Here is a 14,853-nt window from a genome sequence, read left to right as displayed (position 1 = left end):
CGGCTTCCCTTCCCACCTCAAACCTCTGGTAGCCGCATGCCAGACGTGTACCGCATGTGCCGTTGGACCCGACAATGTGAATCTTCCCGGTCTGGCACATAATGCTCTAACAATCTCTCCACCGGAGCCTGCCCACGGTCCATGGCAAACCCAGGGTCCCCCGGGGGGCCATGGACTACATGATTAACTGCCGCAAGATGAGCAGCCCAGTAATATTTCTTCAGATCTGGGAGGCCAATTCCTCCATCATACCAAGGAAGAGTCAGCTTAACAAAGGCTATGCGGGCCCTACCGTCCCAAAGAAGCTGCCTTTGGAGTGTCTCAATTTCCCTGAAGTAGGTGACAGGCACTGGGTTTATAGTATTTTGGAGTACGTATAGGAACCGAGGCAAGGCCATCATCTTAAACAGCACCGCTCTTCCAAGCAGAGACAGAGGGAGAGCCCGCTAGCGTTCCACATCTCTCTTAAGCCGGTTCAAGGGGGGCGCTAAATTATTAGCATATCTCATTTTGGGATCCAGTGTTATGTACATGCCAAGATCTTTAAATCCCACGAGTTCGATCTTTTTTGGGCAGGCCTGCGGGATCTCAGGCGGATCACCTGATATAACAAACAATACTGACTTCGTCCAATTTATTGCAAACCCAGTGTATCTACTGAATATCGTCAGGACATCTAAGAAGTTACTAAGGGATTCTCTGGGGTTAGTGAGATATAACAGGATATCGTCAGCATAGAGCGAAATGTTATCCTCCCATTCCGGTGTCCACCGTAATCCCCGTATTGAACGGTCCCATCGGACCCAAGCCGCCAGCGGCTCCAGCGCCTGTGCGAAAAGAAGTGGGGACAGCGGACATCCCTGCCTCGTGCCCCTCCACAGGGTGAAGTCGGCTGATTTGCAATTATTTACAATCACTCTAGCCAAGGGAGCGGCATACAACAATCGAACCCACCCGATAAATCCCGGGCCAAAGCCCAGCTTGGTCAAAACCACAAATAAAAAAGCCCATTCAACCCGATCGAATGCCATGGCAGCATCCAGAGACACCAGGACCGCCGGTTCCAGTATCTTAGGGGAGCCGCCCAGAATCCCATGAAGTCTTCGCAGGATCAGGGCTGTATTACGACGTGGCATGAAGCCGGATTGATCAGGGTGGATAAGGGTCGTGATGACTTTGACCAACCTAGTGGCAAGCAGCTTCGCCAATATTTTGGGCACCACATTAAGAAGCGAGATAGGTCGGTACGATGAAGGGGACGTCTTGGCCCTCCCGGCCTTATGAATGACTACTATGTTTGCCACCCGATGATCATATGGGAGTTGCCCTGAGTTTCTGCTGTCCAGAAGCATGGCACGGATATACGGAACGATTTTATGGGCATTTAGTTTATATAGTTCTATAGGCAATCCATTAGGACCACTCGCCTTCCCAGATTTTATGTTCCTAATTGCTTGCGCAATCTCATCATCCGTAATAGATGAGTCTAAGCTCAGGCACCAGACGAGAAGCGCGCTCTCCACGCTCCAACCAAGCAATCAGCTTACCAGCCTAATCCCCGAGTTCATACACCCGGCTCTGCACGTCATTATTAGGTGAAATTGCCCTTTCCCTAGAGAGGCCTTTATATTCGTCCTGCTTCAGTTTCAACAAGTGCGCGTCTCCCTGATCTGCCCTATCAGCCACTCTCTTCTCCAAGTGGACGACTTCCGCCTCGACTCTGACCACATCTGCCTGGTGCGCCTTCTTTTTCCCTGTAATCAAGGAGAGGACCGCGCCTCTTAGTACCACTTTATATGCCTCCCATAGGGTCTGTGCCGAATCGACTGTGCCCAAATTCTCCAGAAAGTAATGTTCCGAGATTTGGCATACCTCTCTCTTTGCGGCCGGGTCCTTTAAGTGCCATGCATTAATCGGGGCAAGTCTGCCGATCGCTGACTGCCCAATATCAACTTGTAACCACATCGGGGAATGGTCCGAAACACCTCTCTCAAGGTATCTTGCCTCTCTGATCGTATGTGCCATGACTGCTGGAACCAGTATGTAGTCTAATCTGGACATACTATTGTGTGCAGCGGATACATGCGTGTAGCATCTCTGAGTCGGGTTGCGTACTCTCCAGCTATCTACCAATCCCAGTGATTCAAGAAAGTCAGGGAGCCATCTCTGTGCAGTCACATGCGGACGCGGCGGGATTCTATCCACCCCCCCCATCCAGCACGGCATTGAAATCTCCCCCCAGTACCAGAAGACCCAGGGACAAGGTCAGAAAGATAGCACTCAGATCTTTAAATGTGTCGGACTGAAGGCCAGGTGGCACATATATAGACAAAAAGATGACCGTTTTACCCCCTAACTGACCCGAAACACCAACATATCTGCCTCTCTGGTCTGACCATGTAGCCCGTAGATCAAATGGGAAGGAGTTTGTAAGAAGGATACCAACCCCTCTAGACCCGGATGTAAATCCAGCATGTGCAACTAATTTATATCCCCCTCTATGGAGAGCCATACATCGATTCCCAACAAGATGTGTCTCTTGTAACAAAGCCACCTCCGGGGAGTGTCTTCTAATCAGCTGATTCACCATCCCTCTTTTGATCTTGTCGCCCAGCCCATTGACATTCCAGCTCAACACTTTCATCCCCGACTAGTACGAGACATTCACCCCACACCACTGTTATCAAAATACAATAGCGTCACCTGATGCAAAGAAAAAAGGTGTGAACAAAAAAATAACTGAAACAAAAAACAACTCACCATTCCGAACCCCCGACCCCCACCCTGCACCCCTGCATGTAGCTAACGCTCATCCCCAACTAGTAGTGTGCCTGTCACCCCCAACCTAAACTACAAGTAACTAAAGGTAGAAAACAGAGGAGGCCATCCGGCAGGCTCGCCACCCCTTCCTCCCCCCCATCATAGTCACCCCTGCACTTTCCAACTCACCAAAATAACTTGCAAGACTCAGCTAGGCAGGGGATCCAATTACGTGCCCCCTTCATATCTACAGCCCCTTACTACAAATGTTAGCCCCCTTACATCCCCATAGTTACAATTTCATTGTTCATCCGCCTCTGCTTAATCTTGATTCTCGGAGCTCGGCACTTGGGCATTATTCAACCAGTCCGCTGCCACATCAGGATTGTCAAAGAACCAGGCCTTCCCATTGAGCTCCACCCGAAGGCGGGCTGGAAACATCATGGAGTATTATATACCCTTGTCTTTCAGTTTCTTTTTAACCACCAAAAAGCCCTGCCGTTGCTTTTGTACCGCTTGGGAAAGTCCGGAAAGAATGAGAGGGTCGCGTTTTCGAATCTCAATGGAGCCGTAGCCCGAGCCGTCTGAAGGATCACATCTCTATCTCGAAAGTTGAGAACTCTAGCAATCATAGGACGGGGATTCGCCCCCGGTCGAGGTCTGCCACCCGGGACCCTGTGGGCGCGCTCAATCGTGAAGAAGTTACTAAGAACTTTAAGTTTGAGATGTTTCAAAATAAGATTTTCAACGAAGAGATCCGGTGTCAGGCCCTCAGACTTCTCCGGCACTCCCATTATACGAACGTTGTTACGTCTCACCCGTCCTTCATAATCGTCAAGCTTCCGGTAGGTAAGAACCCTCGAGGTCTTAAGATCACGCACTTCTTGCTGCAGCAAGTTAACATCATCTATGAGGCTAGCTGTCTTAACCTCCAGCGATTTGACTTTCTCACTTGCCTTTGTGAGATCCGCTCTTATCAGCCCCACCTCAATTGTGACGGTGTCCAGTTTATTGTCCAAGGTCTCCATCTTCTGGCCCAAGGATGTCTGCACTCAAGTGATGGCCGCCATGAGATCCGTCAGCGTAGGCAAATATCATGATTTTCTGGCCCTAAAATCGGGCCGCAAACATTATCCGCGCACTGGGGGGCAGAGCTCGAGCCACACAGCCAGCCCAGTGCACCCTTCGAGCAGTTCCTCCGGGCATCCAGGATCCACCGGGGACCCAAACCACCCACCCTCGGGCAGATCATGTGAACAGCACAGCATCTGTGTCTCTCTGCTATAGCCCAATCGATAATCCTGTGTCGCAGGGCCCGCCAATCCCCCGGGACGCTCGCGGCCCGCTTCCCAATCCACCGGGGCTCTCACTCACAGTCAAACGGGCAGATCCCGTGGGCAGCCTCGCCCCTGCCCCCCGTGTTGCTGCCTGGCGAATGTTCCTGTAATGTGGGCCTCTGCAGATATCACCCAGTCACGCCATCTCCATCTGGGCAGTACTGTAGCTGTGCCCCTCCGCTAATGCCATCGATGATACCGTGCTGCGGGACCGACCACACATCCCGGGGCATGATACACTCCACTGGGGCAGATCCCGGGGGCAGCACCGTGTCTGTGTCTCTATGCTGCTGCCCAGAAAACACTCCTGCAGTGCGGGGCTCACTAGCAATCGTGGGGCACTCTCTGCAATTACCGCGAGTCGGGCCGATCCCTACTGGCCCTCAGCGGCCGATGTTGTTCCACTTGCAGACGGCTGCGCCTCCACTCAAGGCCCCGGTCTCCCAGAGCGACAGGCCGCAATCTCACTGACGATGTTGTGTGGCCGCCGGATCTCGGGAGCGGCCCAAATTTTCACCCACGGGCGTGGCTGCAGTTCCCCCACCAGGAATGGGGGTTGGGGCTCAGGATAAGTGTCAGGATGTTGGGTCAGGAGAGGTGCGTCGGCGGAGCCGAGTCTCTAAGCGGCCATCTTGTTCGCTGATGCGGCTCCTCCAAGTAAAGTTTTTAAAACGCATATACACTGTATGCTATCTTAAGCGTCCAGACTTTCCTTCGTTATTCTTCTCTAACTATGAACAAATGATTCTGCACAATATTTGAGCTTAGAAACATTCAGCTGGAAGCACCCTTATTTGTTCTGCTACTAATTTCTCCAGCTTCAATGGGGCATTTAAACTGGGCTTTTGTATGATTATCGGTTCAGGACATAGAGGCAGAATTTAGTATCTACCGCGTAGGGCGGGGCCCCATGGGCTGTGAATGAGAACGTATCTAGGTAAAAATGCACTGCTCTAAGATGAAGCCATGGCAGGATGAGGAAACACCAGAAGAGGTTGGCTTGGACAACAGCACAGAAGCAGCAGTCTTTAACCCCTTCCATGCTCATGACGAGCTCAGCTCGTCATGCAGTACACTGCTCGTGTGCTCATGACGAGCTGAGCTCGTGATGAACAATGGAAAATCTGGAGTAACAGCACTCAGGGGGAATTGCCTTAGCACTAATGTGGTTAAGGGGCAAGTAGATCCAGAGCCTGCACAGCATTGAACATAAAATAACAAACCATGTCGAAGGCTGAAGTTAACCTTTTTTCCAGAGCATCGATGTCAGAAACAATATCAGCATTTAACCTAGCTTTTAAAGTGGAGCTAGGAATATAACATTGTTTTGTGGATTGTGGAAAAAGTTCCAGCATGTTAGGAGTGTATGGGTGAGCTATCTATATCCTTCTTTGAATTTGTCTGGCTAAAGCAGAACGAAAAGGATCAACAGAGGATGTGAAGAAAGTGGAAATGAAATTGCACAGCAATTCCAGAAAACAAATGTGGGACGGGGTCCTTAGAGAGTTGTAAATAACTAATGGGGAACCACAAAATACTGAGATAATTCAAAAGCGTTGGTACCAAGCTCACATACTGCAGAATGCAAAATTGATGCGGTACTGTTGGCCAATCATAATCAGCAGTACTTAAGCAGGATTACAAACTTCATTTTCAAATATCTTTCCCATCCTCTCACTGTCATAATTGTTTATTGTGCACAAATTCTTTTAAGTAGAAAAGAAATATGAACTGTAGGGACTGGTAAAGCATCCCATACTAAAGATTTCTGCACCTCCTTCTTGTGCGTCACATTTAAGGTAACAGTGAAAGTCTTGCATTTTTAAATGGAGGAGGTCAGATATCAGAACTGCTGAGATACCACACACCATGGTTGAAAGGCTCAACTAGCAATGGAATGAGACAACACAGGGCTTAACAATCTTCCCAGGGACTTTGGACATTGTAGCCTGGTAAACAAACCACACTGTGCTTTAAGACTATTGTTATTCAGAAACAGCGGTCCTGAAATGTCTCTATCTAGCTTGAGCGAGCAGCTGGAACTGTGGAACACCAAAGGCAGGCTAGGGTGCTTTAAAACCAAGAGGTACGTGTAACTGGAGCGCACATTATTCATAATAAATACTTTTACAATGCAGGTATAATATGCTTTTCAGTAGTATATAAGTTATCCTTCCCAAAAAGTTTTTTTAATAAGGCTTGGGCACACAATTTTTAAAATTAACTACATTTTATGGCTAATTGGGTGAATTAACACGGAAAGCAAGTCAAGAAAGAGGCAAATAGCACAAAATCCCAATTTCAGATAAAATATATGACACTGTTCAATAAAATTCCTGGAAGAACTATTTGAAATCAAGAAAGGGTCATGAGCTCCAATCACAAAACAGGGAGTACTTTGTCACTAAGGGCAAGTAATCACCTACAGATAGTATCTAGTTTTGTGCTGGGTATTTAAACGAAAGGGCATACAGGAGAGTGTCAAAGCTGGAATAAAACTCATGTTAGATCGCTCTTTCAGTGGGCAGGTGGGGAGAGTACCGAGAGGAACTTTATACACATCCTCTAGCAGTGTGATCCAATCCAAGAATTCTGGTGTGCAATCCATGTGGTCATGAGCGAAACGTTGGGTATTGAAATCAAACCGCTGGCGTCCAGGTGCCTCCTCACTATCTGGGAACCTACAGATCTCAACACACATGCAACACAATGGGTCACTCTCGCTTGCATGCTCGCCAAGAGAAACGTAGCTCAAACTCTGGGGTGTCGAACACACGCCTACTGTAACAGACTGGGAAAAAGACCTTGATTGGAGTATGTTGCGTGAAAAAACAGTATATGTGGCCCGAGGGTGCCCCCGGAAATGGTCTAAAATATGGGCCTATTGGAATGCTTACCGAGGAGATATTTGTTCTCCCTCTCAAGAACTAGACAGCGAAGATCCTCCCTGCGATTTCCACCAACACCGTTTACTGTAACTATGTGCTATTTCCTTTATGTCTCGCTGTACCCTGCCTATTCATCATTGTGACTATGTACCATCATGTCGAGATTGTTTAATAAAAAGATTTATAAAAAGAAATGTGAGGTCCTGGAGAGCAAACTGGACGATATGGCCCTGCGAACTGGTGTTCTGGAATCCGAAGTTAAGATTCTTTCAGAAGCTGTATCAGTGAACACCAGGGATCTAGAGAAATTAAAAATAAAACCTTACAGGGTGACCTTGAGAGGCTGGAGATGCAGGCAAGACGGAACAATTTAAGAGTTCTCAAAATCCCGGAGGGGGCAGAAGGAGATATAAAAGCATTCATATGTCAGATTCTCAGGGAAGGAATCTTGAAAGATAGACTGGATATCGATTCGGACAAAGAGATTCAGAGAGTCCATAGAGACCCTTTCAAGATGCACCCCACGAGAAAAGCCCCAAGGAAAATCATGGTCAACTTCCTGTCCTACGCAGTTAAGGAGTTGGTGTTGGGGAGAGCCTTAAAAGAAACCACACTAAAATTTGGTCTGATCAATTATCAAATCAGGTCCGATCTCGGAAAAAGAACGGCGCAGAGGCAGTGGGACCTTGGAACTAGAATGCCTGAGCTGAGCAGTCGGGGAGCCCAAGTTCAAATGAAACACCAGGCCATGTTAAAAATAATGTGGCAAAACAAGATGTATAACTTTAGCTCCCCTGAGGAAGTAGATGTTTTCTTGGCGCAAATGAAGCACTATAGTAGATCTAGAACATAGAAGTGTATAGACAAAAAAAAAAAAAAAAATTAGGGAGGCGGTGGGCGGGTAGGAGATGGTAGGGGGGGTGCAGTGTAGACAATAGCGGAATATAAAAAAACAAAAAAAAACACACCTGTATATAGATGAACACTTATACATACACAAAAACAGAAAATATCTGGGTGGGTACTCTAGGAGTAGATGCCTCTAGCTACAGAGGGAGGGTCCCGAAAGGAGATTTTTTAATGGCAAAGGGGATAGCAGGAGGGTTCCTCATGGGAGGGTGGGATGGGGGGAGCACAGGGTGTTGGGAGCAAGGGGGAAAAAAGCAAAACATTAGTCCTCATACAAGTCCAAAAAATTTAGAGTTGTGAAGGAAGAGCTTAGGGTGCGGTAAAAATGAATAGTCAAAATAAAGTTATGCTAATAACATGAAATGTGAATAGGTTGAGGAGATGGAGAAAGTTGCCCCGGGTCATTAAATTCTTGAAGAATAGCGAGGCACATCTCTGTTTTTTCGAAGAGACCCATTTAAGAGTCCCAGGAGTGTAAACAGTGGTTCAGCAAAGAGAGATGGATTCAGGAGGTGGTCTGCTCGGATCAAAGAGGAAGCAGTAGGGGTGTAGCGTTGATTATATGGAGCAATGCAGGTATTAATGTCATAAAGCAAGAAACAGATGAGTCAGGGAGATGGTTGGTGGCCACCTTGACAGTTTGGGGAACACCCTTAGTATGCGTTGTATATTACGGCCCGAATGTAGATAATCCAGGGGCACTTCTGAGACTTGAGGCTAGCTTGTTGAATACTACTGAACTAATAATAATTGGGGGGGGGGGGGACTTCAATCTGGTTTTAAACAAAGAGATGGATCGTACCTCTAAAGTAAAATATAACTGTCCGCCAAAACATTTACGGCGTTAAAAAATATAATTAAAGATTTTAATTTACTTGATATATGGAGAAGAAAGAATGGGGAAACAAGAGATTTTATTTTCTACAGGAAAAAGTATAAGCATTATTCGAGAATTGATCTTTTTCTTGTGGACCAGGTGCTATTTTGAGAAGTTGAGGAAACAAATCATTTCCCAGCTATCTTATCAGATCACTCAGCAGTGGCGATGACTCTGGGGCTTAAGCAAAGAGAGATACAAAAAAGGTGGACCCTAGACAGGACCATGTTATTAGATGATGGGGTGATAATGGAGATTAGTGATAAAATGGATGAGTATTTAAAGCTTAATACCGGCTCAGCGAAGGCTCAGATAGTGTGCGAGGCTTTTAAAGCCTACATAAGGGGGGCTTTTAGCTCTATATCAGTAGGAAGAAAGAGAGTTTTAAAAAATGAAGAAACAGATAAGTAAGATTAAGAAAAAATAAATAGAACTGCAGAAAGCATCTATGGAGACCCGGGGAATGGTACCATGTTTGGAGAAAGAGTTGGAAAAATTGCGAGCCGAATTTCAAGCCAATCTAGATAAGAAGCTTTTGGATAGGTGGAAAGCTAGTGAGCTCCAGCACTTTGCTTACCGAGAGAAATGCGGCTCTCTATTAGCATGGAAGGCGAGAATGGATAGGGCAAGGAATCTGATAAAGAGCTTAATTCAAAGGGGCTCAGGAGATATAATATGTGAGAATGATAAAATTCGTGAGGAGGCTAGAACTTTTATGAATGATTTGTATAAAGAAGATATTAGATCAGGACAAGAGGTAGTGCAGGATTGGCTAAAGTTAACCAACCTCCCTCAGTTGTCCGAAAAATATGGGTCTCTTTTGCAATCTTGTATCACTGAAGAAGAAATCAGAGTACAATGCAAAAAAATGGTCAGGGGAAAAGCTGCAGGCCCGGATGGGCTCCCAATTGAATTTTATACAGGCATTTTGGATATTGTAGTGCCAATTTTAAAAAAGTTGTTTAATAAAATTTATATAGGAGGAGATGATACCCCAGGTTCGTGGGCAGAAGCCACGGCTACCCTAATATTAAAACCAAATAAAGACCCACTGTTAATAGAGTCCTATTGACCAATATCTTTATTAAACTCAGATTATAAGGTTTTTCTCAGGCATATTGGCAGCTAGAGTGGCAAAGGTTATAAAGGCAGTAGTCCACTCGGATCAGAGAGGTTTTATACCGGGGAGGCAGCTAAATGAGCTTACTTTCCAGGTAATGGGGGCCATAGATATTGCTGAAGTTAAGAAGGCTCCTCTGACGATAGTAGCGATAGATGCTGCAAAAGCATTTGACCAGGATAACTGGGTTTCTCTCTGGGAAACATTAAAAAGCTTTGGTTTCCCTAAGAATTTTGTTAAGGCAATGAAGAGTTTGTATTCTAGCCCTAAATCAAGGGTGTTGGTAAATGGAGCCCTGGCGGATTGGTTTAATAGTTCAAGGGGCACCAGGCAGGGGTGTCCCTTGTCACAACTTTTAATTCAATTTGTACATCGAGCCATTTGTCAGTTAGCTTAGGATGGCTCCTGTTATTCACCCTTTTAAAATGGGAGAGTTAGAACTTAAGTTTGCTCTATATGCCGATGATCTGCTTCTTTATACAACAAACCCAGCAGAGGCTATTCCTCGGCTAATGGAGAAGGCAGAGAGATATGGCGAAGTCTCAGGGTATAAAATTAACAAAGAGAAAACCAAAATAATGGAGTGGAACCAAGTAAAGGGAAGTCAGGGGGCAAGGAGCCAAATGAGGTACTTAGGGGTCCAGCTAGTTCAGAAACTAGAGGATATCCCTAAAGTGAATTGGAGGAGGGTGTCTAAAGAGTTTGCCAGTTTACTTACACAATGGGTAAATCTCCCTTTAAACATCTATGGGAGGGTTAACCTTGTGAAAATGATAATTTTTCTAAAAATTACCTTTTTACATAATTCAATCCCTTAATCATTCAGGACCGAAGACAGTCAAGCTACAAGGCAAAATAGGTACCTTTATTTGGGCAACAAAGAGTCCTAGAATAGCTTGGAAAAATTAAGAAGAGGCCTTACAGTGGGTGGGTTAGCACTACCAGACTTACTCACATATTGTTATTCCTTCCACTTTAAAAACTTTAGGATGTTGGCCAACAAACTGATTCATCATCACTAGGTTTATTGTTTGAGGCCATGTTAAAAGATGTGGTACTAGGGCAGGAATTCTTCCTATACAAGTATGGAGATCCAAAATTCGATAAAAAAAGTTAGATTAAAGATCCTGGGAGCTGCTTTAAAAACTTGGATGTATATAAGAAGAAGGATGAAGATCCCATTTATGCAGCACAGGCCCCAGTCTGGGACACCCCCGTTACTCCGGAATGCCTACAAGACACACTGAGTCAGCCTCTTAAAATAGGGGGTATAAAATGCTGGGGTGACCTACAAAAGGATTGCAAACTTTTGAGTTGGGAAGCACTTAGCAGGTTAACCAATGAATCTTTGACCAGGTTTAAGTTTTATCAGATTTCATCTTGGTGGGCGACGCTGAGTTGGCAGGAGGAGGAGATACATTTGAAAGCGGATCTAGTTAACAGGCACATGGAAAAAGGAAGTCTTGTTCTGGTACTGGGCTTTATTGAATGCGGAGGACGTGGGGGAGTCTGAAGTTATAAGATTATGGGGTGAAGAATATGGCAAGAGTGGAATGGATGTCTGTAAAGTATGGTCTGACTCCTTTGTTATGTTACAGGCTATATTCAAACCAGCTGCATTGAGGAGGAATCACCTGTACACAGCCCACAGAGTTTATTGGTCTCCCAAAAAGTTATCCAAGGTGACAGGGAATGTATATAGCTGTCCCAGGTGCAAGTACACAGCTGTGGATGATGTTCATATGTTTATGGAATGTCCAAGAACCAAGTCTTATTGGATGGAGGTATGTGAATTTCTGGAAGCTGTGTTGGAAAGACCGATGTTTGATTTTCTTTGGACTATCAAGTGGCTATCATGTAAATACACCTGTGTTTAATTTTTATCCTACGTAATAATTCTTGCAAGGAGAGAAATCTGTAGGGTCTGGAAATCAGAACACCCCCCCCGACCTTTGCCGAATACTAGTGAATCAGATATGGCTTGTGACCATAGAAGCAAAACTAAGATCTGGGCGGCCTTGTCAAATTGGAGGGAGAAGGAAACAGGGTCCATTGATTAAGCCAATACACTGTTGGACCTGGCCTCCTAAGTAACACCTAAGGGGCCCCTTGAAATGTGAACAGGAGGGGGAGAAGGTAACTGTGTCATCTTGGAGGAAAAGCTCTCTCTCTCTCTCTCTCTCTCTCTCCATCTGCCTCTCCCAAGGGCCGGCAAAGGTAGGCATGGAGCGGATGGAGGTATCCCATCTAGAGTTTTGGCAGTATGAGGACAAAAAAACCCTCATGTTAGATAATGGGTGAAATGCGTGGTAGGGAGAGGGGAAATTAAGTCTGAAGGACTTGCACGATTAGAACATTGCTTGCTTACCCCAGCTCTACAAATGACGCCTTTAAACTATCCAAAGGTGCATGTGAAAGTGAAAGCATGGTCATTACATCCTCCAAGAATCCAACTAACAGCTTGCGGTCTTCTTCCTAAACAAGAAAAAAATACATGTCATATAGACTGAAAAGCAGCCTCAGAAGCAGTTTGATAAGTGATGGACGAAAAAGTTACTTCAGTAACGCTCTTCCTAGTAGATACTTTAAAAGTAAATTGCTTACCTTTAGAATATCCCCTGTCGCTGACTGGATCCAGAAGATTTTTCAGCATAGTACCTGTGCATTAGAAAGTGGTGTTGTACGGCCACGGAAGATACAGCTGGAGTCAGGTTTTTTCTGATAGAGACTTCAAACTACAGATTCCTCATCTTTTGAATAGATACCAGAGCACTACTCCCCAGGTGGCGGGTATGTAGAATGACTCTGACCAGGCAATTTTATAGGATTATTTGGGATAAGTGCCCGTCCCGCCGAACCTGGATGTCTAGATAGTAGCATTTGCGCACCCGTGGACAGATGCTCGCGGAAACAGCCTGGAAACATTTCTAAGACAGGCACACCTTATGCAAGAACGGTAGTAGCAGCCTTTGCTCTGGTGGAGTGAGCAGGTAAATCCTCTGGGTTGTTTTGAGACCTTAACTCATGATAACCCATCTTGAGATAGTTCTTTTGTGGACCGCTTTATACTTCTTCGTATAAGAAAACCTGAAAAATAGTTGTTCGTCCTGTCGAAATTCCAGTGCCCTCTTGATCTAAGCTCGCTTAGGACTGGGATGATCTAGTCGTTCCACCTCCTTTGAAGGGGGATGCAGTACATAAAATGTTGACAAGTTAATGGATTGCCCTTCATGAATGGAAGATTGCCTTGGACAGGAATGTTGCTTAGCTTGAAGGACTAACTTGTCTGGGAAAAACAGATACAAATGGTGGAACAGAAGACAAGTTTTGAAATTCCCCACTCGAATGACAGATGTCGCGATGAGGAACACAGTTTTAAAGTTTTAAGCATAAATAGACGTAAAGGACAACGGTGCATAGGCTCCAAAGTCAAGTACGTTAGGTAAGCCAAGCCTAGACTGTGGCATTATAAAAGGAGTGGGTGGGAACATATGGGTCAACACTTGAAAAACCCATCCCAACAGGTGATCTGAAGAGGGATGGTTGATCCAGTAAAAGAAAAAGCCCGAAAGGGCCGATAAGTAACCTCTAACAGCGACCAAGCCAGGATTTGCTGGGCTGATGATAAACAAAACAAAAAAAATGTCGGATAAAGTAGCTTGTAGAACAAACCTCTCCCAGAGTCCTGCATAAACAGTCTTTGTAGAAGGACACCTAGCTCACAGAAAAGCGCCAACCACTTCAGGAGGAAGATCGTATGTCACCAACTGTTGCTCTTCAATCTCTAGGCATGGAGGTGTAGATTTGGGTGTAGGAACCTGCCCTGAAGCTGCGACAGAAGAGCTTCCAGTAGAGTCACCCGGACTGGAGGACAGATGTTCTTGGCCAGAAGGTCCGGGTCCATCACTCCTCTTTCCCAGTCCAGAGCCACGATGATGAGTAGAGCCCGGTCTCTCAATTTTTTGCCTCTGAACAGGAGAGGTAGGGACAACAGCGTACATGAGTCCTGTGCCCCACTGCAGACAAAAGGCGTCATCTAAGGAAGACTGTCTTTGGAATTCCAATATGCAAGTCATGATACATTGCATTCTATGCATGTCGAATAGATTGAGCCAGGGTCTCCTCATTGCTGTAAGATTCCTTACGCCAATAGTGATCTGCTAGGCAACGTCAATCGAGTTTGTGTGCCCTGGCATTTAAAAATCCCACCAGTTGTTGCGTGATCAGAGATATTTTCTGTACAGCCACTTCCAGAGGCAAATAGCCTGTGGACACAGGACCCACAACACTACTCTGCCCTGTTTGTTGCAATTCCACATGGCAGTTGTATTGTCTGTGAGCACCTACATTCGTTCCCATTTGACAGTCTGGAAAAATGCCTTAATGCCAAGAAAATTACCTGCAACTCCAACAGGTTGATGTGGCGATCGTTCTACGCCGGAGACCAGAGTCCGCTGTTCTCCACCAGTAATGCTGCAGCCATCACAATCATTAACTCGGGGTGGGGTAGGGAGAGGGTCTGCCATAAATTAAATCATGGTAATGCAGTCAACATTGCAGGTCTTTTGCTGTCTTCTCCGACACCTGGATGGAATTTGAAAGATTTCCTTGGTGCTGAGCCCACTGGGACTTCAGATTCCACTGCAAAACTCACATATGCCACCTGGCGTGATCCACAAGCAGGGTGTACAAAGCCAAAAGGTCAAGAAGTCTAGCAGCTGCTCTCACTGAAACCAGGCTGCAGCCTGGAACATCGGAATCATAGCCTAAATATCCTGGACTCATTGAGGCAGAGGTATAGATCGGAAGAGCACAATGTACAGGATGACTCAGATGAAGGGGAGCCGTCATGAAGGAGTCAGGTGTAACTTGGGGATGTTGATGGAGAAATCCAACAATGTCAACAGGTTGGCTGCTGTCTTGAGATGGTTTGCAACTGTTTGAGGTGAGCCTGCCTTCAGT

General features: G+C 45.8%; 1 protein-coding gene across 9 annotated transcripts in view; it reads right to left on the bottom strand.

Annotated features, from left to right (window-relative positions):
• The window catches only part of RELCH (RAB11 binding and LisH domain, coiled-coil and HEAT repeat containing), an 878,561-nt gene that overhangs the window by 192,531 nt on the left and 671,177 nt on the right, over window positions 1–14,853 (bottom strand). For all 9 annotated transcript variants that reach the window (XM_078687764.1, XM_078687757.1, XM_078687759.1 and 6 more), the window contains one exon: window positions 12,260–12,366. In XM_078687764.1, coding sequence (XP_078543890.1) covers window positions 12,260–12,366 — 107 coding nt within the window. The remainder of the gene's footprint in view (window positions 1–12,259; window positions 12,367–14,853) is intronic.

The sequence above is a fragment of the Lissotriton helveticus genome, chromosome 4_1 (assembly GCF_964261635.1).
Source record: "Lissotriton helveticus chromosome 4_1, aLisHel1.1, whole genome shotgun sequence".
Taxonomy (NCBI): Eukaryota; Metazoa; Chordata; class Amphibia; order Caudata; family Salamandridae; genus Lissotriton; species Lissotriton helveticus.
Note: the sequence above shows the minus strand (reverse complement) of the source record. Positions and strands in the feature narration are given on the sequence as shown.